Source organism: Melanotaenia boesemani, chromosome 10 (assembly GCF_017639745.1).
Source record: "Melanotaenia boesemani isolate fMelBoe1 chromosome 10, fMelBoe1.pri, whole genome shotgun sequence".
Classification (NCBI taxonomy): domain Eukaryota; kingdom Metazoa; phylum Chordata; class Actinopteri; order Atheriniformes; family Melanotaeniidae; genus Melanotaenia; species Melanotaenia boesemani.
Window position 1 is genome coordinate 12,185,004 of NC_055691.1, and position 27,863 is coordinate 12,212,866.

Here is a 27,863-nt window from a genome sequence, read left to right on the forward strand (position 1 = left end):
TGGTGGAGGTGTTTCAGGCAGCAGTGCCCAGCAGGATAACATCACCTGTATCATGCTATAAATAACATATGAAACAGGAGAAATAAAATGTTTCTAGTTGATGGTTTGACTCAATGCCTGCATTAAGAAAAAGAATGGATAGTTTTAAACGGGTAGTGCACCCAAAAATGTGTTTATTTTTAGCTGTAAACAACACAAAATTACTTAATTGTGATGAAAACATCATATACTGTTATTAAATTAGCATTTTTTTTATTTATTTTTAAAAACGCAGCCCCTCCCTTCAGATGCAGGTAGGCGGGTCCTCGCCTTGCAGATATAGAAACCACGCCCACCAATGCATATGAAGGGATGCAAACTTATCTGGTGTATTTCTGCTAGTTTCAGACTTCTATTCTTACAGAGTTTCTGATTAAAAATTCTTGCAATTGGACGGATTTGTGCTTTTGAAGGGTGTAAAAGTAAGACCGGACTTTATTCTTTACCAGCTGATCCTCATCTGGTGACAGACAGCAGCTCAAATCGTAGCAGCAGCAACTTCCAGCAGCTGCCACAACCTGCCGCATAACAGCACTAACGGCTCAGACTGATACGCTTCAGGACCACCTTGTTCATGTGTAGCTGAGAAGATTCAGGTTGGGAAAGTCTTCCACCTCAAAGACGCTCTGTGCTGTAGCTGCTTTGTGAATTTTGTTTAGCATCTTGCCAGTGAGCTGAGCTGCTGTCTGTCAGTCATTTCTGCCTGTGCATCCCAACCCGCCCACTCTCTGCTCCCTGATAACCTCACACCTCCCACCCAAACCCTTGCAGTTTCAGGCTTTTTTCAAATTTGGCAGTGGGTGGAATTATGCAAAAAGTAGGGGGTGGAGCTACATTTTAAGTAAAGCAGTTTCCATGGTAACCATTTTACAAGTCTCCTGCTGATGTTTCTAAGCCTGAGTTCAATGTTTAAATCCATACAGGTCAATTTTCAGCTTTAGTTTCGTGTCTGCAGCGTTTGGCTTCCCTGAAAGGCTCGTTCAGGAATCTCATTCTTCCTGCGGTCCCGTTGACATGGGAACCTCATCATCCAGCATCCCTGTGATGCTAACATCTTTAACACTCATATCGGGCCGAATCAACATAATCCCGTCCACCTAACTGCTGCTCAGCTTCCCAAAATAAAACCAGATCTGATCCACATTCTCAGCTAATGAAGCTTCTGGTCACAAAGCCCCGGGGTGGGACGGCGCTTCTAGACATCATTTCATGTACATGTGTGTCAGTGCATGATCATATGTATGCGTGTGTGGTATGTTGTGTATATGTGTGATCTCTGGGCTAGTGATCTGGGGGATCTGATGGGTAAAAATGTTTTTTTTTTAGTTTGTTTACTCTTTTTAATGGAAAGCACTTTGCATTATATATATATATTTTTGTATGAAAAGTGGTTTATAAATAAAGACTGATTGACTGAGATTGAGGTCATGACCCGATATTAACCATTTCCAGACATCAGGATGGCGATTTGATTATAGACAGAACCTGAACTAACTTCTGTTTAATGAACAAATAAGGTAACTGTTGTTGAGTTTTCATACATTTTATTTTCCTCCAGAGCTTCATGTAAAAAATGTCACAAACAATAAATCATTGATCACAGGACAAATGACGAGACTGATGTTTAATGTAGAGACCAGCACAGTTTTTAATAAATCACACTGAGAAGAAAAAAAAGTAAATATTTGTCTTGTCTGCGATAACTCAGATAAAACCGTGCAGTTCACTAAATCTAAAAGTGGAAAATGAAAAAGCTTCTAGTTGCAAAATACATAAAAAACCATTTACGTCACCTAAGAACAGGGCTGTAGACGCTCCACAGTCACATGAATTTCACTAAACATAAAAAACATCAACCATAAAAGAGCTCACAAAGAAAAGAACATTTCTGGAGACATTTTTACAGAAAATGAGCTGCTGCTTTAAAACCAGAAGGAAAAACATGAAAACGCCAGCAGGAGAAAAAATTATAAAGGTAAACATCATGACTCGCACACCTTTGACCAAACCAGTGCTGCAGCTGAGAGGACTGAGCTGCATCTGGGTGTAACTGGAAGAACTGGGTGCATGTGGGTGTAACTGGGAGGATTGGGCTGCATGTGGCTGATGAGGAACATCTAGGCAATTCACAGGCCAACTGGTGGATTGTGAAATCAAACTGGACATGAGCAGTTCTCTCGCTGATGTTTGCTAGTGTTAAATTCTTTCGGTCTGGAAGTTGCTCATCCTTGTACTGGTAGAACTGAAAACTAGGCTCAGAAAGAAGGCCAGCTTCCAGCTTGGTGACGACATTTTGAAGACTTTGTTTTTTAGTTCAGAGAGGATGAAAGATTTGACATGTTCCGGCTGGCAGGATCGGGATGGAAGACGACTGGGACGCTGGATGTTTACGTCTCTTGGCATCGACCCGCCGGCTTCGTAGTAACGACATCCATTCACCTTCTGAGACTTTTTATGAAATGAAACATGAATCCGACTAGTTTCCCTGAACTGGTTTGAAGGCAATAAAATCGAGTTGTCACAGGGGGGCAAGTACAGTCTGCGCTGTTATTGTAGTTCAGCAGAAGAAGTAGCGGTAACAGGAAACAGCAGCTGTGAAGGACTAGAGGAAAATGGAGAAAACTCTTCCTCATCTTTAGCAAGTTCTCTCATTTCTGGGAAGACTCCATCAGTCGACATTAGACTGGTGTTGTGATGGTTTGGTACACCCTGTCAGAATAGCATACAAGATGTCCATACTTACAGCCTTATTTATCGCTGTAGAGTACTTCATCAAAACAGCATACCTACTGTTTTTATTCCTTTTAATAGGTGGGTTACATCAATATCTAATTTAGTAATAATCATTTCAAAGATTGCATGTTTAGTCTCAGTGTGGGAGAAGGCGCTAGATGCTAATAGCTATATGCTACAATACCAGTTTAAGCCACCTCCCTTGCAAAAAAAATGAACAAAAACTGCAGTGTAAGAACACTGTTGTACGCTTTATCTGTGTTTTTAAGTGAACTTCCCTCCAGTTTCACGATGCATCAGTTAATGCATTAAAATAACGTATTCCACTCCTCGCCAGAAGCGGCGCTGCATCAACACTGACTGAAGTAGAAGACGAGACAACCAACAAAGAAGAAAACTGGTTCATCTAGAACAGTGGTTCCCAACCCTGGTCATCAAGGTCCACTATCCTGCAGGTCTTAGATGTCTCCCTGCTGCAACACACCTGATTCAAATTAAAGGCTCATTAGCAGACTTGTGCAGAGCTTGTCAGAGAGCCGTTTCATTTGAATCAGGTGTGTTGCAGCAGGGAAACATCTAAGACCTGCAGGATAGAAGGCCATGAGGATGAGGGTTGGGGATTTCTGATCTAGAACAACTTGTGTTTCCATCATAGTAAAACATGGAGCTGCATCAGGTCCTAGCAGTCTTGGGTTGATCAGAACCAAGAGACATTTCTCCTGCTTATCTTCCCACATGCGCTTTACCCACAATGCACTTGGCTTTGTAATCCTCTTCCGGTATTTGGTCCACTTAAAGCGGACCGAGAGTGGGGGTTGTAGGTGGACCGAGTCCACTTCTTTGATCCATTTGTTGTGCAGTCCCGATTCTCCAAACAAAGCAATGTTCCCAGCAAATGGACCGGGACTGGAATCAAAAAGTCTGCTGAGATCGCGCTCTCTGTCATCAGCTGACACAAGCTCTGAACCCTTATAGAAAAAACCACATGTGGTCTGGTGAGAGTCCCTAATGACCTGGCCTTGAATCACCCAGTTATTCCTCATCAGAGGGTAGTACAGATAAAGTGGCTGCACTGGGAGCAACAACGAGTGAATGGAGATTTCCTTTAATGCATTTAAAGGGAGTCCCTGTAGGACCAGGACTGATTGTGTCACACAGTGCAAAACCCCTCAAAAGAAGGACATCTGAATCTCATCTTTTTCCTGGTTAAAGCCTTCAGGTTGCTGTTTCTGGAGCTGGGAAATTTCCAGAAACAGCAAACTGTTTCTACCCCCCCAGTTTGTGGAAAACTCTCATCTTTTAAATTCGCCCCCTCCAGCAAAGTGAACTTTGGTCTCAGAAAACAGCAGGTTTCAGGTATGGTGGGGTTCACGCCGGCACGTTCACCAGACTGAAGTGTTGTAATTCTGCAGAATTCTTCGTTTCCCCTCACGTTCTGTCAACACTTCACTCTGGTGTTTGCTGTGCTGGAAGCCCTGACCCTGAGCCACACACCCGCTCCTCCTCTTCCTCATTACTTCACACATCAACTCTTCATCATCTACAGATAGAAAACATCTTGTTGGTACTTGAAACCGTACTAAATAAAAAATTTCCAAACTTTCTGAAACTCTTCCTCTACATTTATCTTTTTTCCAGCTCCTTTTTTCTGTTTATTGACTTTCAGTCCAACCAGATCAGGAAGTCACTTTTACCTTCATGTAAGAAAAAACAAAAGAAAAGTTTGGCATTTGAAGGAGATCGTATCAAATCTGGGAAATAAAGAGAAAGAAAATGTCTAAAACTGCATTTTTTTTCAGCTGATTGTGTTGAAAGTAAACAGACGGCCAGCCTTCCTCCTCCTCATCATCAGCGCATCTTGTGTTCCACGTCAGCGTTGGCCATGTTTGAGCCAGGGCTGGGGTCCTGCTGTCGTCTGGACTGGGGAGACAGAGGGATGGAGGGATGAAAGAGGACAGAGATGGAGGGAAGGGAAGAGGAGGAAGACAAAAGAAGACAAATTAAGTACAGGTGTTTGGTGCAACAGTGAGGTTCAGAGATTTGAAATCCAGCAGCACAGAAAGCTCCCTGAAACAGTTCTTCATCTCAGGAAATCTGACTTATTTACGTGTGAACGAACTTTTACTCTCTCTTACCAGATCAGGTCATCTTTAAAGTCTGTAAATTGTGTAAGAATTACTGCCATCTAGTGGTAAAGATGAGTATAACATGCTGTGAAACTTTTTCCAAACATTAAGATGTTTTCTTTCTTTTTTGTTTCTACCTTGTCCTGTCCAGCACAGAGGTGGCAGAATGATGGTCTGGTTGCTGTGTTGTGCCCAACAAATTTGTTTTGCCAAGGGGAGCTTTATGGGTATAAGGCTCTTCTTAAATTTTAAAATGATGGAATTTCCATAATCTTGCTGGACCTGACCGAAGGGGACAGGAAAAAAAGGAGAATAATGAAGAGAAGTAAAAGGGAAAGTGGAAAAAAGGAAGAAGAGACAAAAGATCCAGTAGATAGAAGCAACGAGCTTCAATCCAACCTAACACCTGACAACCAGCTGCTACACCTGTACAGAAACACAGCAGAGAAGACAGCAACAACAACATGTATCAAAACAACAACCAAAGGACCAGAAACACACACACGTGAACCAAAGCGTCTCTTAGTGTATAAACCAACTGGACAACTCAGTGACTGTCAGCATGCAGAGGATGAAGAATGAGCAGGGATCAGAGATGAGTGTGATCCTGCAAATGCGACCACACCTCCACGAAGGCTAGAGGCAGACTAGAGCAGCCCAGAGACCCGGGCCATCAGGCCCCCCCAGACAACCACCCAGCATGGGCCAGCCCCCAGCCCACCATTCCACCTGAAAACATCAGGATGTTTTCATGTGCCTCAGGAGCAGCGATGACTGAACTACAGATATGTACTGTCTTCTTTTACGGTGCATTTAAGGCGTTACTCCATCTGAGAAAGACGGAGAAGTATGGATTAGAAGGTGTAGCCTATTCTTGGCTGAAGGAGAACTTGGAAAATAGAGAGAAATGTGCAGAAAAAACTGCTGTAATACCATCTCACAACTGAAGATGGTTGCCTGTGGTGTCCCACAGGGTTCTGCAATTGGTCCAAAACTTTTTTTGCTTTATTTTAATGATATTTGTAATGTTACTGATCTGGTGAACTTTATTTGTTTTTGCCAATGACACAAACGTGTACCGTTCTGGTAATAATTTACAGGAACATTGTCTTCTACTGAAAGAGAATTAAAAATCCTCCAAACCTGGTTTGATGTTAACAGTTTATCACTCAATATGTATATAAAACAAAAACAGCCCTGTAGAACCCCAAAGGACACCAGTGCCAAAACAGACTCAAAGCCAGATATACTGACACACATGGTTCTACCCTCCAAATAAGACCTGAACCGGATCCCTACCAAGTTCTGGAGCAAAGCAGCTGTTAAGTCGAGCAGGACCAGGACCACATAATTTTCAGCATCAGTACCCAGGAGCATGTCATTAACGAGCCTCAATGAAGCTGATTCAGTGCTATGCAGGGATCCGAAGCCAGACTGGAGAACACCACCATGTGCCAGACTGCTGTTAAACTCAGCTGCAGAGACAAACTGCAGATCTTCAAACATCTTCTGATGCAAGTAAATTAAACTAAATTCATGGGTTTTGGAAATCAGGGGATTTTGGACATTTTGTGTTGCCATGGTTGTTAATGTGTCGCCATGACGTTTTCCAACCGCCCAACACACCCTAAACACTCACATACAGTCTTTATTCAAAAGCTAGCACAGTTTCAATAGTTGTCCTTGTCTTCATTCTTCTTCTGCTTTTTGTTTCCTTCCTGATCCTCCTCTTCTTCTTTGGTTTGTTTCTTTCGCTGGTCACATGCCAGCTATTCTGCTCAGCACTGCCCCCGTGGTTTCTGGTGGTGTTGCTCTGTCTTCTGTGTCAAGCGAATGAGCCTTAAGATAATTTCAATGTACAAATCAAAAAACATATTAAGCTTAAGCTCTACTTATCATGTTGTGTGGAAGTCTGGGAACTGATGAATAAAACAACTGTAATTGCAATAGTTCTACAAAAAAAGACCCATATGGATGATTAATAACGCAGATATTTATGTACACACTCACCCGCTGTTTATGAAATCACTATATAAAATTCAATGATCTGCTATATTACAAAATGATACAAATAATGTATAGAGCTGAATCAAAGTTGCTTCCAGTTGGTATGCAAAGGCTGTTTTCATCTCAAGAAGCAAAGTATGATTTCAGAGATGTTTACTGAACCAAAGACCAAAAAAGAAATTAAAAGGAGATATACATCTGTTGGTTTCATTGTGGAATGATGCTGTTTTAAATTTAAGAACCTATGGTTCATTTTGGTTTTCAGAAGGATGGTTTCTAAGGACATTTTTAGGACTATAAGAGCCATAATTTGTGAAGGATTTTGTGTTATTAATTATTTTATTCTGCTTCATTATTCTTCTACTTTGACTCTGTCCATATATTAGATACTTTTCTGTTTTATTCTTTTTTATTTTCTTCTTTCATTCTGTAAAAAATATACATGCTGACGGATAGCTTTATTTGTTTAAATAGGACAGGCTTAAATATAAGCATTATGCTTCAGCCCTCAGCCTCTTTATAGTGCTGTTTGCCCTGAACTTATTTGGTGTTTACTATTTAACTGAATAAAACTTCATCTTGAACTTTCTGATCCCAAACGGAGCTCCAGGTCCTATCAAACCTAAGTACAGACCATCAAACAAAGATGTTACTGCAATTTTAAAGCTTGTTTGTCCATTAAGAGACACCGTAGTAAAATTGCAGGCTGCTGCCATGTGTGTTTAAATGCTTATTATTTTAGTAAAGTCATTAGATGCCAATATTTTTGTTATTGATCTTTAATTTTGTTCCATGCTGCAGCTTTAAAGCTTCTCTTCTTTAAGTTTGAGAGACGACGATTTTCTCCTTGAACCAACCTGACGCTCGAGTTGCTTTTTCTTTCTTTTTCACTTCTTTCCATACATTCTGCCATTAGACCTCGGTCTGCTGGAGGTCTAAGGGTTAATGAACACAGTTAATATAAATGGGACTAATGTGGATCATAAAACAGATCTAAAACTGAAAAAAGCAAAAAAAAAAAAAAAGAAAGTCCAAAGAAAAGCTTTGACAGACCTTCAGAAAGCTGGAAAACTATTATTACTGAATCAAATCTACCATTTTAGAAGAAAACAAAGGCAGAGATGAAGACATGAGGACTGGATCAGGACTTAAAGCAGAGCTATAGGTTTATGTCCTGCATAAAATCCAAACGGAACATGATGCTGTAATGCAGAAGATGCCCACTAGAGGGAGTGAGAGATCTTCAATGTTTTCACTGATGCTTTTTTAGTCCCGGTATCTGATCCACACACTCAGACCTCAGACAGACACGCAGGCTGTCTGGCACACACAAGCACAACTCTCTCTCACACACACACACACACACACACACACACACACACACACACACACACACACACACACACACACACACACACATACACGGGGCATCATCAGGTCATGGGTGGAGGCCTTTAGCATGACAAGACTTTAAAAATATTCCCTGAGCGAAGCTGTGTGTTTACCCTGAAGTGACATCTGGGGCCGGGCTGGGAGAGGTGAGGAGGTGCAGGGAGAGGTGAGGAGGTGCAGGGTAAGGTGAGGAGGATGGAGGTCTAAGCCTGCAGGGGGGCTGTGTTTGCCAATCATTGGGGCCGGAGAGCTTTTAGTATCGATCCAAACACAAATGGAAGCCTGCAGAGCTGCTATAGGCTGCTTAACCACAGATCAATACTGCTCAAGAGGCTGTGTGTGTGTGTGTGTGTGTGTCGGTGTTTGTATATGTGTGTGATTCCATGAACTTGAGATGTCCTGTATCCGAGTGTGTGCATGTGTGAGCCTGAACTGTGTGTGTTAGTAAAAGCAGGATAAGTGTGTGTTAGTGTGTATGTGGAGAGTTTGATGGCGATCAATACTAATGATATATTAATGCTTTCAGTGCCAGCTCATCATTCACCACCAACCCTTCTGCAGGAGTGTGTGTGTGTGTGTGTTCCACCATCTTTATGGGTTTTGGAGCTGATAGGCATCAGGAGGGAGGATGCTACGTCTCTGAGGCCTCCACTAAAGACCCGTTATGCTGGACGCAGATGGACGAACCTGTCCTTCTGCGTCCAGCAGACATGTAGAAGACGGAGCAACACCACCAGAAACTACGGGGCAGTGCTGAGCAGCATGGCTGACATACGACCAGTGAGACAAACAAACCAGAGAAGAAGAGGATCAGGAAGGAAACGAAAAGCAGAAGAAAAATGGAGACGAGGACAACAACTGTAGAAACTGTGCAAGCTTATAAATAAAGACTGTATGTGAGAGTTTAGGCCGTGTTGGGCAGCTGGAAACAACTTCATAGTGACGCATTACTGCTGCTAAACGGTGACTTAACAACCATGGCAAAGCAAAACAGGTATGGAAGCATAAGGGCGATGATGTATGTCAGTATTTGAAATGGACGTCACTATTTATGTATGTAAGGGAGCAGAAATGGGTCTTAGAGCCCAACAAAGGATGAGGGAGGAAGGATGCATGGCTAATGCAAACAGAAATGGAAAAGCACTCTTCTCCATCTATTGCGCCTCCATCCATCACGCTGTCACCTTCTGACATGGAATAATTGGAACTGCTTTTAGATGAGAAGTGGTTCAACTTTTCATCTTTCAGGACGAAGCTGCTTCAAGATTTAAAGTCCACATGGAAAAACACACCCGCTGGTCGTGTAAACAGGCTCACCATTACTATAAGAAAAACAGGACAAACAGATTAATGTGTTTCATCCCGTCTCTTCTCTGAGATCTCCCCTAACGACGGCTAATCGGGTATCGTGTTCGTCCCATCTTTTCTCTCAGATCTCTTCTACCGATGACTAATCTGGTATTGTGTTTGTCCCGTCTCTTCTCTTATCTCCAGCCAGTAAAAGTCAGTCTTATGTTAACTCTCATCTTTTGATCTTTCTTTTCCTCTTTTTGACTAATAAAGTCCTCCTGGGTTTCTTTGAAGAATCAACCATGGTTTTTGTTCCAAGCAGCTGATGTGTTGATATCCAGTCGCTAGCATGTGATACGATACTGTAAAGCTAAATGCTAAACTCATTTATGTAATTAACTGCATTCAGATTTATACCACATTTAACGCATGCGTGGCATGACACGACCCATACATCCGTCATTTCTGTTATGACGGCGGAACGTGAAGGTGTCTCGTCGGCTGGCTCTATGGGTGGATTTGAGAATAGAAAGAACAGTGGTGGAATAACCCATGGGCGTTAGTATAGCTGGCGTGGAGGATGATGGTGTTTTAACCCCCATACTTTTCCCCATGAGAGGGTTCAACACCTGCATGTTTCTATCATGTTTTAAAAATGTTTTACCGGAGTTTTGCATGAACATTGCCACTCTGTGGTTCTCTCTCTGTGTCTGTGCAGCGCTCTGCGCTCTTTGTTCTGTCATTGGCTGTCCGTAATAGGGATGTTCCGATTATTTAATTTTACAATTAATCGCGATATTAAACGCTGCGATTAATTAATTGTAAACATCCCTCAAAATTGTCACTTTATATAAAATATTAATGAACTACAACAGCGGATCAGCGCAACTTAAGCTTGGAAGGAAAACAACGTTCCACCACAGAAGAAGCAGCCTGAGTGGGACACTAGAGCAGAGGAGTTTTTTCCTCCAAACTAATGGATTAAGACACGCTTAATTTTGTTTTTGGGTTAGAAAAAAGATGACCAAGTGTGATTGTGGAGGATGGCTCTTATATGACAGTGTTAGCAGACAGCAGAGCATGTATCCTGACGCTATGCACGTCATTGCAGGAGACTTAAACATGCAGACTTAAAGACAGTGCTTCCAAAATTCCAACAGCATGTAAAGTGTGCAACGAGAGGAACTAATACTGGACAAAATTTATTCTAACATCAAGATGGGCTATAGGGCTAGACTACGACGACATCTGGGCCAGTCTGACCGTTTGTTCCTGATTTTAATCCCTGCATATTCCCCCTTTAGGAAAACTGCTCTTACCATCACTCTTATCATCAATCAAAACTGTGAAAATCTGGCCTGATGGTGCCTCTCAACAGCTGCAGGACTGCTTTAGGAGGACCAGCTGGAACGTTTCTGAACAGCCAGATCTTGCAGTGTTCACTGACAGTGTTTATGTTACACAAAATACTGCACTGACACTGTGATGGTGGATGGACGCATCAGGGTCTACCCATTACCGGAGACCCTAGATGAATCGGGAGGTCTAGCAGCTGATGAAGGAAAGGAACACTGCCTTTAGGTCTGGCTACAGCATGGCTCCAGCCAGCCTGAAGAGAGGCATCAGGAAAGCCAAGTTGGACTACAGGAGGAGGACTGAGGACCATATGGAAGCAACGACAGCAGGCAGGTGTGGCAGGGAGTCCTGCAATCACCAACTACAGGACTAATCGCGGTGGTGCTGAAGGTGACCAGCCCCAGATCCCTCCCTGCTTAAATCCTCCACTATAGTCCCACTGCCCAAGAAACCCCACATCACCTGTCTCAATGACTACCGACCAGTCGCACTCAGCCCAGTAGCGCTTTGAAAAACTTCCACGGGGTCATATCATATCATTCCTCCCACTGACCTTTGACCCACACCAGTCTGCTAACAGGGAACAGATCCACGGAAGATGCTGTTGCAGCAGCTCTTCATGCTGCACTGTCCCATCTGGAGCAGCAGGGAAGCCACATGCATCTGTTTAACACCATCCTTCCCTGCAGACTGGTGGACAAACTGGTTCATCTGGGTTTCCTACAAGCTTCCTGCATGTGGATCAGGAGCTTTCTGTCCGGTCGAAGACAGAGGGTGAGAGTGGGCCCACACACATCCACAGCCCTCAGCATTAAATTTGTGAATGATACCGTGGTGGTGGGACTCATCTCGAGAGGGGATATGATCACCTACAGGGACCAGGTGAAGCGACTTTCTGGTGTGGGAACAACAACCTGCTGCTCAACACCTCCAAATCCAAGGAGGTCATTATTGACTTCAGGAGGAAAAGGGAGGACATAATGCCACTGAACATCGGTGGGGACTGTGTGGAGAGGGTAGCAGACTTCCGCTTCCGCTTGATGAGTGCAGTGTTTTAGCTCCCCACAGACAGAGGAGGAACTGTGTCTGTTTTTACAAACGATCTCAACTATTTAAATCTGACCCGGTGTTTTGCGCGGTCATCAACAGACCTCCTAAATACAACAAGGACTTTGTCAAGGACTTCACTAATTTCTTGGCTGGAATTACACCTCATTCCTTTTTGTAGGTGATTTCACTATTTATGTGTGTTGTCCTGATTAGCCTCTAGCTAAAGACTTTTTAGAGATTATTCATTCTTTTGATCTCGTACAGTATGTGTCTGGGGCCATACACAAACATAGACATATTCTTCACCTTATTCTCACGTATGGTTTCTCTGTATCTAACATAGAGATCTGTAACATTGATATTACAGATCACATCACAGTGTCTGATGCTGGACTCTCTTGGATCCTGTTGTAGCGGCTCCAGAACTTGGTAGGTATCCAAGGTACTGCATAAGACTGACTCAGGTCTTATTTGGAGGGTAGACCCATGTGTGTCAGTATAACTGGCTTTGAGTCTGTTATGCTACAGTGTCCTATGGGGTTCCACAGGGCTCAGTTTTGGGGCCCCTCCTGTTTTCACTATATCTGCTTCCTTTAGGGTCCATCCTGTGAAAGCATGGCGTATCTTTCCATTTGTATACCGATGATAGTCAGATATATCTACCCCTAAAGAAGAAAGATGCCTTTTCTCTTAAGCCTCTTACCCCCTCAATGACATCAAGGAGTGGATGGCCCTGAGTTTCCTGAATTTTAATGAGAAAAAACAAAAACAAAGACTATAGTATTTGTGCCGAATGGCTCCAGCGGCTCTTCTCTAGATGATCTGGGCCCCTTGTCTAGCTTTTTAAAACCAATTGTCACTAATTTGGGTTACAATATGCACAATAGTTTGGATAAATAACTCAAATATTTATCTAACGTAACATTAGAATGAAATGTTACTGTCTCATTTGCTGTTTTGAAATCTTATCTGACTCGGGTTGGTCTCACAGCTCAACGTGATGCGTTCACTGAACATTACGTTTTACAGCTACAGATATACAGAGAAAATAAATGTCTTTTGTGACAGTTTCATGTTTCAACCATAATCAACCCAACATAAGGTCTGTGGCTTTTAGTCATCAGTGTGAAATAGTCACAGTTCGTTGAAGAAACAGCATCTAATTCCAGATTTACGTCTGATTTATTTTCACTGCTAGAGTTTTATTTTTGTCCCAAACAAACAGCAGCTGTTCTGGTGAAGGAAGCCGAAAGTCAAAGCTAGCTGCATGTTTTTCCTGGGTTTCTAAACTCTCTACTTGGGTTGAAAAGAAATGTCCAAAGCCATTTTACAACACGGTTTACAGAAAGAAGTCTCCCATGTCTAGGTAGAGGTCCTGTAGCCTTTTAATCTGAGAGAAATCCAGAGTCAAGATTTATTTATTCTACATGGGAGACGAGATTTAGCTTATTTTGTTGTTATATAAGTTAGTTTAATATAAGTTAGTTCACGGGTTTCATGATACTACATAAATGGGATAAAACAATATATTTGTACAAATAAAGAAATAGAAAAAAGAGATTATCAAAATGAGCCTTATACCCATGAAGCTCCTCTTGGCAGAGCACATTTGTTCTTCACAACACAGCAGCCAGACCATCATCGTATTTGCTACAGTGCTGGACAGGACAAGTTGGGATTAAAAATAAATAAATAAATAAAAATCTTTTTGGCATTAAAAGACATAAATAAATAAAACTAAGAGAAATATAGGGAGTTTTCAGGTGATTTTACACATTATAGTGTTGGGACATTAATTTACGCATAATAATCGTGATAATTGTAAAATTGATTATTTCTTTGACAATAATTGTAAGAAGAAAATCTGTAATCATGACATCTGTAGTTGGTGATCATCAAATGGGTTTTTCTCTAGGAAACTAGCGACTCATGGTTCACACTGTTACATATTCACCCCAAACTGTTGTTGTTGGCAGGACCTTCTCTAACACAGTAGCTGGCTGGTGGTTGACTGGGATTATACTTCAGCTATGCAGAGGTGAGTCTAAAAAAGTTCTGATGGGGGGCCAGGTAGGAGCACTGGCCAGGAAAAGGAAAAGGGGCACAAATGAGACCTTTTTAGGTCTAGATTTTATGAAATATTGAACTGATTATAAAAGTAAAGTGATCATCTAATGTAAAATTGAAGAAAAACTAAAAGCCAATGATGCATTTTATACTTTGGGTGAAGCTGCTGTAGGACTTTTATCACTGCTGCACAAACACTCACACTTCAATGATAAAAGGAAAAAGCTGTTTTTATCCAGATCATCAGTTTTATCTGAGTTTCTTCATCAATGTTGGCTGTTTAACTTCAGTCGTCACATCTGCTGGTTTTAGGACAAAAATTATCACCAAGGAGACGGTTGGAGAGATGATGATATATGAATTCTGCATTATGATCTAGAACATGTTATACAACAGATGAGGTGAAAACAGATTAGTTCTCTTTGTTCTCTCTTCCCTTAAAGAACTTACTTTGAAGAATTAAGACTGAGCTGAATTATTCCAGATTCTTCTTGTAGCTTTAAAGTGGTCTCAGCAGGTGACTGAAGAACAAATCAGCATACAGGTGTATATTAAATATGGCAGCACAGATATTGTGTGTTTAAATGCCGCCCGCTGCACAACCTGCTGCCTGCTCTGTGGGAAACACTGCGGTGATACTTAACTTTATAGCTTCTGCTTCCAAAATGAGTAAAAGATAAAATAATACTGATTATGAATCACTTCTTACATGAACCTCAAAGCTTTGGTCTTTACTTTGAGGCATTCAGATGGAAGTCGCCACAGTTGACTTACTCTGAACATGTTGCATGTGAGAACAACTGTGACATAGCGAGCTGCAACCCATACATTCATTGTTTTTACACCATGCCCTGCATCCTGGGAACAGAACATCTGGAGGTCCGAACCAGTTCCCAAATCTAACCCTCATCAGAGGTTGCTCCGCTCTATTTCATGTCTCTGAAAAATCCCATTTAGTTAAGCATGCAGCAACGGAGACAGAAAGCAGCACAGATCTGTTTTCCTTTCCTTCTTTCCTATCTGACAGAACGGGGACTTAACAGGCTTTAAATTACATGCAGCACAGGCAGAGATAACTAGATCAGCAGCTAACAGGACACAGAGAGTTACTGAGACATGGCGAGGAGGAGTTCAGACCACAGAAATGCAGAGGCGGAATCTGTGCAGCTATTCAACAAAACCTGCCTGTCACACCCAGAAAAAGCCTCCGAAGCAGAGCTGCAGGGGCCCTGCTGTTTATTTCCAACTCTATAATGTTCATCACCTGCAAGACCACAGGAGCATTTCTAATGATAAACCTCAGACTTTTCCTTCTAACAGCCAGATCCAGCATTAAATCATTACTCTACAAATCCAAAAGCACTAAAAACACAAAGATGAACGAGTAATTCAACCAACTTTAGAGCATCTGAACACTGTTGTCCACGTTTTAAACACAAATCTTCATGGGAATTCTGACTGGAATATCTAATATCCAGGAAATAATTCATGCATTTACCAGTAAATAAGCAGAACAAAAGGTGACGGAGGTAGTGGTGAGAAAGAGAAAAGTGAATCCTTTAAGGGGAAAATAGAGCAAATTTCAGATAAAACAGAAAAGCCAAAACATCCTCTCTGTTTTCCATCAAGGCCTCAAGGCTCACGCATCCGTCCAAACTAAGACACAAACACGTTTCCCTCCTGTGGTTTACATGAGGACACAGATACCACACTGGCTTGGTGAAAACGGTCGTATCGAACACTTTAACTGGCTTTTTAAATGAAGAAACACATCAGTGATGCTGTTAATGCTAAAACTTTAACTGACATGGGTCAGAGGTGGATGGAGTACCACAAACTGTCCAATCCAACTTTTTCTTTTCCTGCTTTTAGTCCATTTTGCCCTGAATCTGCTTTTCTCTGCAGAATGTGGCTGAATGGTATGTGATGGTGTTGGTCATCTTTTTTGTCTGTACCGCTAGCAAACACACCCTCCATCTTTTTCAGCTTTACCTGAGGATGAGGAGGGTGTTGATCTCACTTCCAGATGTTGGTTCTCCAGAGCATGCTAGCAGAAGGTGATGCAGCTAATTGCTTGTTTGGTCCACATCCAACCTTTTAAACCAAAGTTTCTCCAGACAGAAACGTCATTATGTTCAACGTCTGCTGCAGTTTCACTTTCTGAACTTTCTCGCATTTTCACCTTCAACATCGATGGTCCCCCCTCCGTTTCCAGTGGCTGTTCAAACCAACAGATTCAAATCAGAAGAATAAAAAACAGGTTTTGGTATAAACTGTTACACCACTTGCAGGATGGGCGCCCTGAAGGGCTGGAGTTGAATGGTACTGCTCTGAGGTAACCCTGGAGGGACATACGTCCTACTGAAAAACCCCCAAATATTAAAGAAGATGTTCTGTTCCAGTTTTATCCTGCTATCTGCTCAGAATAATCAGTCAGAATTAGTAAGAGACACTCAATTTGGGTTTTAAGGTTTGAAACTTAAAGAAAATGTGGACACTGGCAAAGTTCTTGACACATCAGTCATCCATGGCCACACAATAAATACATTTTCTTCTGATGTCACCAGAAAGGCTACAGAGGGCAGAGCCAGATGCTAATGCTATTCTGGTGTGATGACATTGCGGTTATGCTAACTGGTTTATGACAACAAGAAACATTTAGCAGCATCTTTAGCAGATTGTAGCGACTTTAGAAATAGTTGAAAATGCTGTTTTTTCATTTCACCATGATCCAGTTCAGCTAACATTCAGGAACTCTCTGCTCATAAGTTTCCTGTAGTCCTACAAACAATCACGCACACACATTTAGCTCAGTAATCAGGTGAGACAAACACTAACATTAATTAAAATATACATCTTATATTATTAAAACTAGTGAGCTTTACACACATTTTTCCTACGCTTATATCATGCAAGCCATTTTCTCCATATCCAGTCAGCTAAGCTAGCATAATAGCATGTCACTAACCTCAAGGAGCAAGGTTAGCTAGCTCAACATTTCTAAAAGTCAGCAACAGTTGGAACCAGAACCTCGACTGGGACATTGTCTCTGGTCTTTAGCCTTGTTTCCACCAACAGGTGCAGGTCGGGGAGCATTCATAATGACACGATGGTGTCATGCTATTACATAGCTGACACATCTTTTGCTAGCTGACTGGCACTCCGCCTCTCAGGTAAGGCTATGGCTGAGGGAACGCAACAAGATTACAGTTTACAGACCCTAACCGTCCCGACCCGCACTGTTGGTGGAAATCCGGCTTTTGATACCACGTGTGGGTTTAAAGTTAGTTGGAGGAAATCTGCAGCTTTTGCTCTGCGGGGTTTAAGAGACGCTACTTATAGGAGAGACAAGCTTTTCTTTTCGGTTAGAGCCTCAGGCAGGAACAAAACGAGTCAGATGAAAGACGTCTGGTTTATGCTTCTTTCTCTCCTTATTCTGATATTTTTTTCTTGCTGCTGGAGTTGGTGATGTTTTTCTTTATTGGTTTGTTTTGTGTGTGCATGTGCATGTGCATGTGCAGATTAGCTGTGAAACGTATTCATCTGAGTTTGTCTCACAAAACAAACATTAAAAAGCATTTTCAGTCATGTAAATCATTGTAAGTGCATGCACATTCATGAACACACACACACACACACACACACACTCACACACACAAAGAGGAAATAATGGAGAAAAACATGAATGCACACATAAATACAGCAGGTGGAGACACGCACACATACACATACACACACACACGGTGGTTTAGTGCATGACAGTGTGATAGATGGTGAGAAGTGAAGGACACAGACCCTGTTCTGTTCTGCTGGCTGTCTGTCTGTCTGTGTGTCATCAGTCCCAGATTTTAGAAACCACAGGGTCCTAAAAAATAAACAATTTGGGGTTCATTCGGAGGGTGTTGACTCAGGAAGGAAGCCACCAATCTCCCCAAAGCCTTGCTGGGAAAGTCAGTTTGTGTCAGGAGATTAAACGATAAGTTTTAACAGTTAAACTTGCATCTGAAATCCTGGATGAGACGCTGCAAGAGGCAAAAGCTTCAGTTTCACAGACCAAATACAAACAGCTTTTTTTTAATTAATGAAGGGCACAATTTGAGGAAACAACTTTCCCTTCGGAGGCTTTTGGGATACAAAATTCATTTAATAATTCATCAAATCAAATTAAATTTCTTGTCAAACTGATCATGCACTAAACCTACAATTCAAACTACAACTATTATTTACAGAAAAGTTCAAAGTACGCAAACACACACCACACAACCCTGAGCCGACCAAGCACTAAGCCAGGCCACTTTTACTTTATTCACACATCACAACCCCACTTCTACAAATCAGGTGTAAAATGTAAGTAAACCACAATCTCATGAACTCATATTTCATTCCCAGTAGAAGACAAGCAACATGCAGGTGACACTCCAAAAATTAGAACTGAATTTATGACCACACTCATCAGACGGTCGACATTTCTGTGTTCAATATCCTGATTTTTTTTTTTATAGATTTCATGTAATATTTGATTATTATTCATTATTATTTTGGGGTTTTCTTTGCATGTAATTAGTGAATAATATGTTAGTTTCTCTTTTTATTACTGAAATAAAGTAAGTTTTGCACACAATTCAAATTTTTTCCTTTACCTGTATCACATGGTGAAACTGAGACATTTCACCATGTGGTGGAAAATATGAGCAGACAGTGAATCTGATGGCAGCAACGTGTCTGTAAAAAGTAGTTCCAGGGTGATGTTCGACATGGTGTAGCATCCCCTGTTCTTCTAACAACTGTCTGGAAACCTCTGGGAAGTGAGGAGACCAGTTGCTGGCGTTGTAGGAGTGGAATGTTGTCCCATTCTGGTCTGATGCAGGATTCTAGCTGCTCTGCATTCCTGGACCTTGGTTGCTGGATTTCTGCTTCCATGATGCTCCAGACGTTGTGTACTGGTGAAAGGTCTGGACTGCAGGTAGGCAAGTTCAGCAGCCGGACTCTTCTCCTGTGAAGCCATGCATGATGGATGCAAGATGTGGTTCAGCATCGTCTTGCTGAAATCTGCAAGGCCTTCCCTGAAAGAGATGTTGTCTGGATGGGAGCAGATGTTGCTCTAAAACCTCCATGTACTTTTCAGCATTGATGGAGCTTCACAGATGTGGAAGCTGCTCACGCCATAGGCACTAATGCAGCGCCATACCATCAGAGATGCAGGCTTTTCACCTGTCCACTGATAACAAGCTGGATGCTCCCTCTCCTCTTTAGTCTGCAGGACACGCTGTCCATGCTTTCCAGGAACTAGTTCACATTTTCATCCAGGTTTCCACTTTGCCTCTGGCCATTTTAAATGAGCTTTGGTCCAGAGAAGACAGCACTGGTTCTGGATCCTGTTCACATTTGGCTTCTTCTTTGCATGATGGAGCTTTAACCTGCATTCGTGGACTTCAGGGTGAACTGTGTCCAGACAGTGGTTTCTGGAAGTCTTCCTGAGTCCATGCAGTGATTTCCAGTAGAGAATCATGTCTGTTTTTAATGCAGGAGATCACCAGCATCCAGCCTTGTCCCATGCACACAGAGATTCCTCCTGACTTTTGTAGATGGTGGATCTTCAAAGTCTGAGGAACATTTTTCTGAGATTTTTCCAGTTTTAGAGCCAGTGTCTCAGATTGGTGAATCTCTGTCCATCTTTCCATGTGAGAGACTCTGCCTCTCTGAAATGCTCCTTTTATACCCAATCATGTTACTGACCTGTTGCCAGTTAACCTGATTAGTTGTCAAGTGCTCCTCCAGGTGTTTCTGGTTTGTACCAGTTACTTTTCCAGCCTTTTGTTGTTCCTGTTCCAACTTTTTCCAGACGTGTTGCTGCCATCAGGTTCACTATCAGCTCATATTTTCCATCACATGGTGAAATGTCTGACTTTCATCCTGTGATGTGTTGGTATCTTCTACTGGGGATAATATGATGAGGTTCTGCTTTTATTTACATTTTATACAGCATCCCGACTTTTGGGGAATTGGGATTGTATGACAGACTCTTTTTTTAACCAGTGTTTTATGTTTGTTCTTCCAAAGCCGGCCCAAAAAAGTTCTGAACTAAACAATGAACACTTTCTGAATTTTACTCTCCATTTACAAACTAAGTCAGGACACCACTATTGGGTGTATCTACAGCCAAATGCTCATCAGTAATATAATAATAATAATAATAATAATAATGATAATTTTGTCCAACACAGCTGCAGTTAAACAGGTCAAATTCTTCATTTTGTTCCTTTATGGATCAAATAAACACTAAACATCATTCTGAACAGGCTTTGCAAGACTTTAAAAGAAGTTTGTTGGTGATGCAGATTTGGTATCTGGTCTGGCATCAGTCCCATAAACAGGCCCCGCCCCCTCACCTCTAAATCCTCTCTGTGGGATCGGTCTCTGTCTTCAAAGTCTCTGGTTCTGCGTCGGGCCTCTTCAAATGCCGCCTGAGCCAAAGCGTCCTCATGCTGCAAACACAAGCACGTGCATAGTGAGCGTTGTTACCATGACAACAGCATCCTGATCCTGTTAGAAGATGTGGTACCTGTGCTCGTTCCTGGTCGAATTCCAGGAATCCCATCCCATCCAGCCTCTGGAGGTCGATCCAGCCTTTCCAGATCACGCACACCCCATTCAAGATCATGGGGGCCTTTAAATAGACCTGAGGAGACAAAGATGGGCAGATGGGTCAGCATCACACCGCCAGCATGCGCGTTAGACTTTCCTCAGTTTACTGATGCTGACGCTGTCATGTGGTGTTCTGGGTGAATGGAGGACGTCAGCTAAGACGGCATCAAGAAAACAAGAAAACTGAGATCTGAACCTGGTTTAGAGACATAAAGGATCCATTCTCCGCCTCGCGTGACTTTCTGCTTACATATCGTACTTTAACCCGGGGGCAGGAGCAGTGACTCTGGCTTTAAAACCACAAGTCGTCAGCTGCTTCTCCACAATAAGAAACACTCTGTGTTTGGGAGGTGGATGTGAGGTGGAGCGGACTGAGCGGTACAAGCGCCGATGGAACCTCTGAATCCGGGGACGAAGGAGAAAGAAGGGGAAAATGTGTGAGAAGCAGTGGCTAACCTGCTGGTTAAAATCTCCCTGTGGGCCCCCACCATCAACCACATTATGGACTCGGCTCATCGACTCGGCAGACGAGAGAACACAACCAGGCAGGTCATCGTCCAAATCACGCAAAGAGCGCACCGGATGCACTTTGGAAGATGACCAGACTCCCCCATCTGCAAAGAACCAGGGATCGGCTTCATGGAGGACCTCTGCAGGGCTGGCAGGGAGGCTCGAGAGGCGCTGTGGCCCAAGATGCAACAGCCACGAAAACGAGCTGGATGCATCGACGGACACAGAATCGCTTCATAATGACTTTAGGTTTACTGATAGTTAAAACCTCTGCAGAAACAAGCTCTGAACAGGGTTTCACGCTTCCCTGCCATAAAAAGCTGGCTGGTTCAGTTAATGATACTCTGATACTGAAGGACTCCCTCTCTTTACTCAGTTCCACTTCTTTTTTACTAACAGTGTTAGTTTTGGATTTCAATGAATCCTGATTTTAATTGTATTTCTTTAAATGTTAGGGGCCTAAGAGATATCACTAAGAGAACATCCTTTTTTAAAAAATTTTGTTACAGGAAGCGCACCCCAAAACAGACCATTTTGCATTTCTGCACTAATCAATGCGAGGATAAAAGTCCTCCTGGTCACTGGTTAACCTGTTATCAGCATTGACCACCAGTATTGTTGTTAATATCTACAACTTTAACAATCCAGCCCATTCTGGGAATACTGAAAACCTTAAACTTAGCGATCCTCTGGCCAGTGTAATTGTAGGAGATGATTACAACATGACTGGTGATGAATGTCTGGGCAGGTCATCGCCTAAAAGTCCACTCAGCTCTCACAGCCCTGTTTTCACATTGCTAAGTCAAAACTCATTCCATCCCTGGTGTTACTTTACTCCTGGTTTAAACCAAATAATTTTGCGTTAAAGTGCAAATTCTCAAAATTTAAAATTCGAGAATCCTCATTCAGTTTGGGAAGTCATTTCACCGAAGTAATAAAACCAGCAGAACTTAATTTAAATAATGAAATAAACACATATTGTAATGAGACATCACCAAATGACAGAAACTATCAGCCCTGAGATTTATATTAACAAAGCAGAGGGAGGTATATGCGATCCAGAGCTGAAGAAGAAAAAGAAGGCAAGAAGAAAAGGCATCAAAATCTTATTGATCCAAAATCAGTCATGTACAGATCCAGCCATGATTGCCGGTAATTTATATGCGTCTGTCTTTTTATAAACGATTCATATTTGTTTTTAAATCACATCAAAGATCTCCTGTCCTGTACAGATGAGGAGTTTGCAAAGTTATGCGAAACGAGCTGGACAAAGTCAGCTTGTCCCTAAATGAATCTCCTGGCTGTGATGGCCTCATGTCCAACTTCTACCCACAGTTAAAAGATCCGTTTGTTTTCCTGCTAAAAGAAGCAACTGAAAAAGAGGCTTTTCCTCCTGCAATGAACAAGGCATCATTACTTTAATCTCTAAACCTGGAGAGGACCCCAGAGTTCTGGACTTAGACCAATTACGTCGCTCAACACTCATTACAATAACTTGTTTATGCCAACAGGCTGAAAAGTAACCCAGATCAAATTAATCGGGATTAATGGGAAATAGATCTATTCACAACATCCGTGTGGTGATCGATCTTCTTGGCTGGAATAATTTAATAGAAGACGATGGCTTTATGTTGTCCCTTGACTTTTATAAAGGTTTGACTTTTTATTTGAAAGTTTGTTTGACTTGACTTCGACTGAACATCCCTTTATTTTTCAGTGTTTTAAATAAATTTCGAGCCATTATAGAACCTCTACGATGATGCACATAGCCGGATTTCATCACCAGCAGGTACATCACCAAGATTCGCTATCAGACATGTGGTCAAACAAGGCTGCCCTATCGCTCCATTTCTCTTTATAACTGCCACAGAAATGCTTTTTGTTTTTATTAAAAATTCAGATATTGCTCTTTAAATGTTAGTGGGACACCAGTTGTCATCACCCGGCTCGCAGACAACACGGCCATTTTTGTGAAACACCTAACCGAGGAAGGGTCAATCATAGAAGCAATTTTAGAAAAGACATTTTCTAATGCCTCAGGGCTGAAACCCAGTTGAAATGGGAGTTATAGCCAATTCATCATAGCGATTTAACAGAAGCGAACAGTATTCCTGTCAAAGCAGTTCAATGCTTAGAAACACATATACATACACCTAAAAACCTAGCTGAAAGAGAAAAGAGGATATACGCAGGAGGATAAACGAATGTCAAACTAAACTTAACTCCTGGTTATTGAGACGTTAGCTGACTCTGTCGAGATGGAAAGCATACGGAGATCGATCTGTCCAGCTAACAGGGCCGTTAACAAGGTCAACCAAATAGATTTACATTATAACTGGAAGAAAAAGATGCACTGTGTTAAGAAAACAGAGATGACAGGCAATACAAAGATGGCAGTCTACAGGCTATTGGTTTAGATTTTACCAACGTAACAGTGAAGATAACTGCTTAAATCCCTCCTTAACAAAAGCTCTGCCATCGTTTCCCCAGAGAAACCTTTAAAAAACTGGGAGGGGTTGAGCCTTTATTAACACATGATTCAGGGGGTGTCCAATTAAAGCCTGAAGTGAAGTCCGTATTATTTTCTTTAACATCACGTGACCAAAGACAAAGGAGGCCCCGTTTTCCCTGATTCACGCAAGTGTCTCGTGTGATTCGGCTGCTGAAAAAGTCATTGAAAATGCAAGAAATGCTCCGCGTAATTCCAGGTGACAGTGAGGTGATACAACACATGCAGCACTGTCTAAAGCAAAATACATCAGCAGTTTGGGAATGATTGTATATGATACATTCCAATAAGATAAGAGAGAGATATTTTGTTTACATTTCCACCAATATGTAGTTTACAGGACTGCTGGGCATCAAATGACCAGCAGATATCAGTACTACCAAATAAGTTGTTAAATGTCTGGAGTAATGACACTTTTATCGATGAAATTGGCCAGAAAGACTCAACACATTCACGGGCTTCATTAAACCATCACTACTTGGAAGATTCTTCATACACAAATGTAGATCTCTGAAAGTTAAACCTGGATTTAATTGTTTAATAATGACTTCATCTCTTATACCAAAGCCCTTAACTTAATGAAAAGCAAAAGTGTAATAAAACTTTTCAGTTTGCTTGAAAAATATGATTTACAGCATAGCCCCATCAAATCCTTTCCTTCTTTTTCTAGATTGATATTCTCTTGTGTATTCTGCCTCTAAAGGAATTCTGTTATGTGTGCCGCGTTGTTTCTGTATGAGCGTTGTTAAAAATATAATAATAATAAACAAAACAACAGGAGCGGAAACACATGGAAGTGGTGGAACGCTGTTTTCTTTCCGCGTGGAAGTTGCGCTGATAGTTCATTCCTTTTATATGAAGTGATGATTTTGAAGAATCTTTATGATTGATTAATTGTAGCGTTTAATACGGGACCCCTCAGAGTGCAGCGAGAAGCAGTCTGTTTTTTTCTTATCTCTACACCTAAACTTTACTCCTGAAAATAAAAGCCATGAAGAAGAAGAGCAGAACTGGCTGGTCCTGCCTGACCTTGTTTAGTCTCTGAGTGCCTGAAGCACAGATAACAGCAGCACCAGGGACGCCAATGTGGATTAAAAGCTACAGACTGGTTTATACTGGGATTAAAGCTCCAGCTGCTACAGACTGGTTTATACTGGGATTAAAGCTCCAGCTGCTACAGACTGGTTTATACTGGGATTAAAGCTCCAGCTGCTACAGACTGGTTTATACTGGGATTAAAAGCTCCAGCTGCTACAGACTGGTTTATACTGGTACAGACAGGACAGCATGAGATAACAAAAAGACACATTTTTAAACAGGCTTTTATTTTTAATGCATTTTTATATATATATATGTATATATATATATATATATATATATATATACATCTTATTTTAGCTTTTTAATTATTTATTTTGTTCTATTTTTACTTTTATGTTTTGTTAATTTTTTTATTTTTAAATGTTATTAAATAGTTTTATTTCAGACTGTGTTTATTTATAATTTTTCCACACTGATAATTCTTCCTTTGTTTGGTTTTTATGTGAGAGCGACTCAAAGAGACTTTTTGGCTTTTTTCTGTTATTTGTGCAAAACACTTTGAGGTTCAATATTCTGTGGAGTTCTGTGTAAATACAGTCTGACTGACTGATAATGAAACATTTTGTACGCTGAAGCAGAGTTATAGTGAATCTTTTTATTTTTTGTCTTTCTCTCGCCATCTTCCTCCTCCTCCTCAGTGATGATTTCCATCTGCAGGAGAACAGAAAACGGCTTTTTTGGTATTTTCATCTGCATAAATAAATATTTAGAAACAAAGAAACTTTTCTCTGAAAAACTGTTTGAGCTCCACGTTCCTACAATTTTTTTTTTCATGCTATTTTTGGACAGCCTCTCACAGGACCTCCCTTTACCACAACTACCCACAGTGCACCGGGGTTGCAGGGGAGACCGCACCCCGAGAGACTGTGGTTTCTTCTGTTTGTGTGAGTGAATGTTTTCCTCTGTGCTTCTCCGAGCTTTTAAAGGAAAGCTTCATTTGCTGTGACAGGGAAACGCGTGCACGTTTGTGCACATGTGTGCACATGTACGTGTGCACGTGTGTGGAAAATATGTAGAAACGGCCCAACCACAAACTTCCTCTGAGAGAAGCATGTCAACCCCCACATCCATTCACTGAGACTCTCTCACGGAGGAGACCAGTCCGCTCTTCTTCGTCTGTTCCAGACACGAAACGTTTAACGGTAAAAATCCATCGTAAAAACACGATCTTTGAAACTATGTTGTAAAAATAGGACGAGAAGTTTGGTGGTCCACATCACACCTGAAATGTTTCACAGCAGTTCGGAACCCTCTTAGAGAAACTTCAGGAGCAGTTCTCCAGGATCCTTGAAGAACTTTCCAGGAATAGTTCTCCAGGATGCTTGAAGGACTTTCCAGGAATAGTTCTCCAGGATCCTTGAAGGACTTTCCAGGAATAGTTCTCCGGGATCTTTGAAGGACTTTCCAAGAATAGTTCTCCAGGTTTCTTGAAGGACTTTCCAGGTATAGTTCTCCAGGATCCTTGAAATATTTTCCAGGAGCAGTTCTCCGGGATCCTTGAATGACTTTCCAAGAATAGTTCTCCAGGATCCTTGAAGGATTTCCAGAAAAGTTTCTCCAGGATCCTTGAAGGACTTTCCAGGAATATTTCTCCAGAATTCTTAAAAAGACTTTCCAAGAGTAGTTCCCCATGACACTTGAAGGATTTTCCAGGAATAGTTCTCTAGGATCCTTCAAGGACTTTCCAATGCTCTTCTTTGGATGTTTCTGTCTTTGTTGTCTTTGAGATCCGGGTTCTGGGGAGGGTCCATTGGACCCGTGGTGGTCCAGGTTCTGAGGAGAACTGTGTCAGAGTGTCTGGTCTTTGCTGGTTTTACAGATGAAACTACAGAAATGGGAACAAATGATGATGATGCGTCTTTGTGAAGAGTCTAAAGATCCAGTTTAAACTGGTTCTGTGCGACGTCGTTTGTTATGTTGACACAACTGTGATTCATCCCGCGAGTTAGAAGCCTTTTATCCTGAAGGACTGAAGGTCACAGTTCAGATCCTCACAAACTGGTCCGGTACCTGGCCTGGCACAAAACTGGACTAGGACCAGGACTGGACCGAAACTGGTCTAGTACAATGGATAAAGTCAGAGATGAAGACATGAGGACTGGCTCAAGACTCTGGATAAGGACTGGATAAGAACTGGATCAGGACTCTGGATCAAGACTCTGGATCAGGACTGGATCCAGACTAAATCAAGACTGAATAAGGACTAGCTCAGGACTAGATCAGGACTGACCCTCTGCTAATAATGTGTGTGTGAGAGAGAGTGAAGTTGATCTCTGGTTACTGTCTGGAAATGTGTGTTCGTCTGAGTCATCAGCTCATCACAGACCTTTCTTTCTTTCTTTCTTTCTCTTTCTTTCTTTCTTTCTTTCTTTCTTTCTTTCTTTCTGTCTGTCTGTCTGTCTGTCTGTCTGTCTGTCTGTCTGTCTGTCTGTCTGTCTGTCTGTCTGTTGTGTTTTTGTCTTGTTGTGCTTTCAGCTGCAGATGAAGAGACGTCCAGATAGGAGCAGGGACTCCTCTCTGTTTCTCATCGCCGCTGAAGAACAGACAACTTCCTGATGACGCTGCTGAGATTCATCAGTTTAGATTATTACAGAATAAAAACACAGTAGTTCCTTTTGTTCCTGTTTCCTTCTCATCCTCCAACTGGGTTCTGAATTCTTTGTCCTCCGACTGGTTTTCAGCTCAGAAGTGGAGTTTGTTGGTTGATCACGCGACCTTCAGACCACATGAACCACAAGCAGCTGTGACTAAAACTGATGAGTTTTTACACAGCGAGTGTGTGCCTGTCCAGCAGAGGTACACGAGGCTGGAGTGGAACAGAGAGGAAGTGCAGACTGTGTGTTTGAGTGCAGGTGGGGCAGCAGGTGGAGGTAAAGGTTAACGTCTGTTTCCTAATCCCAGCCTCCCACACACCTGCTGCAGGTATAATAGCTACTTCCCACCCTGTAATAACAAAGGCTGCAAAACAACATGCAACACACACACACGACACACAGGTCACCCTCGCTGATGACGAAGGTGTTTTTGTGTCTCTGAAG

General features: G+C 41.9%; 1 protein-coding gene across 4 annotated transcripts in view; it reads right to left on the minus strand.

Annotated features, from left to right (window-relative positions):
- Nucleotides 1-1,566: 1,566 nt before the first annotated feature.
- The window catches only part of cbfb (core-binding factor subunit beta), a 45,690-nt gene continuing 19,393 nt past the window's right edge, over nt 1,567-27,863 (minus strand). Inside the window, exons 4-7 of one of the 4 annotated variants that reach the window (XM_041996127.1) lie at nt 20,623-20,739; nt 20,450-20,545; nt 17,856-17,925; nt 1,567-4,687 (exon numbers count right to left, since the gene is read on the minus strand). In XM_041996127.1, coding sequence (XP_041852061.1) covers nt 17,896-17,925; nt 20,450-20,545; nt 20,623-20,739 — 243 coding nt within the window. In that variant the 3' untranslated portion in view covers nt 1,567-4,687; nt 17,856-17,895. Of the gene's footprint in view, nt 4,693-17,855; nt 17,926-20,449; nt 20,546-20,622; nt 20,740-27,863 lie in introns of all 4 variants that reach the window. The other 3 variants (XM_041996126.1, XM_041996125.1, XM_041996124.1) reach the window with 3 other exon arrangements.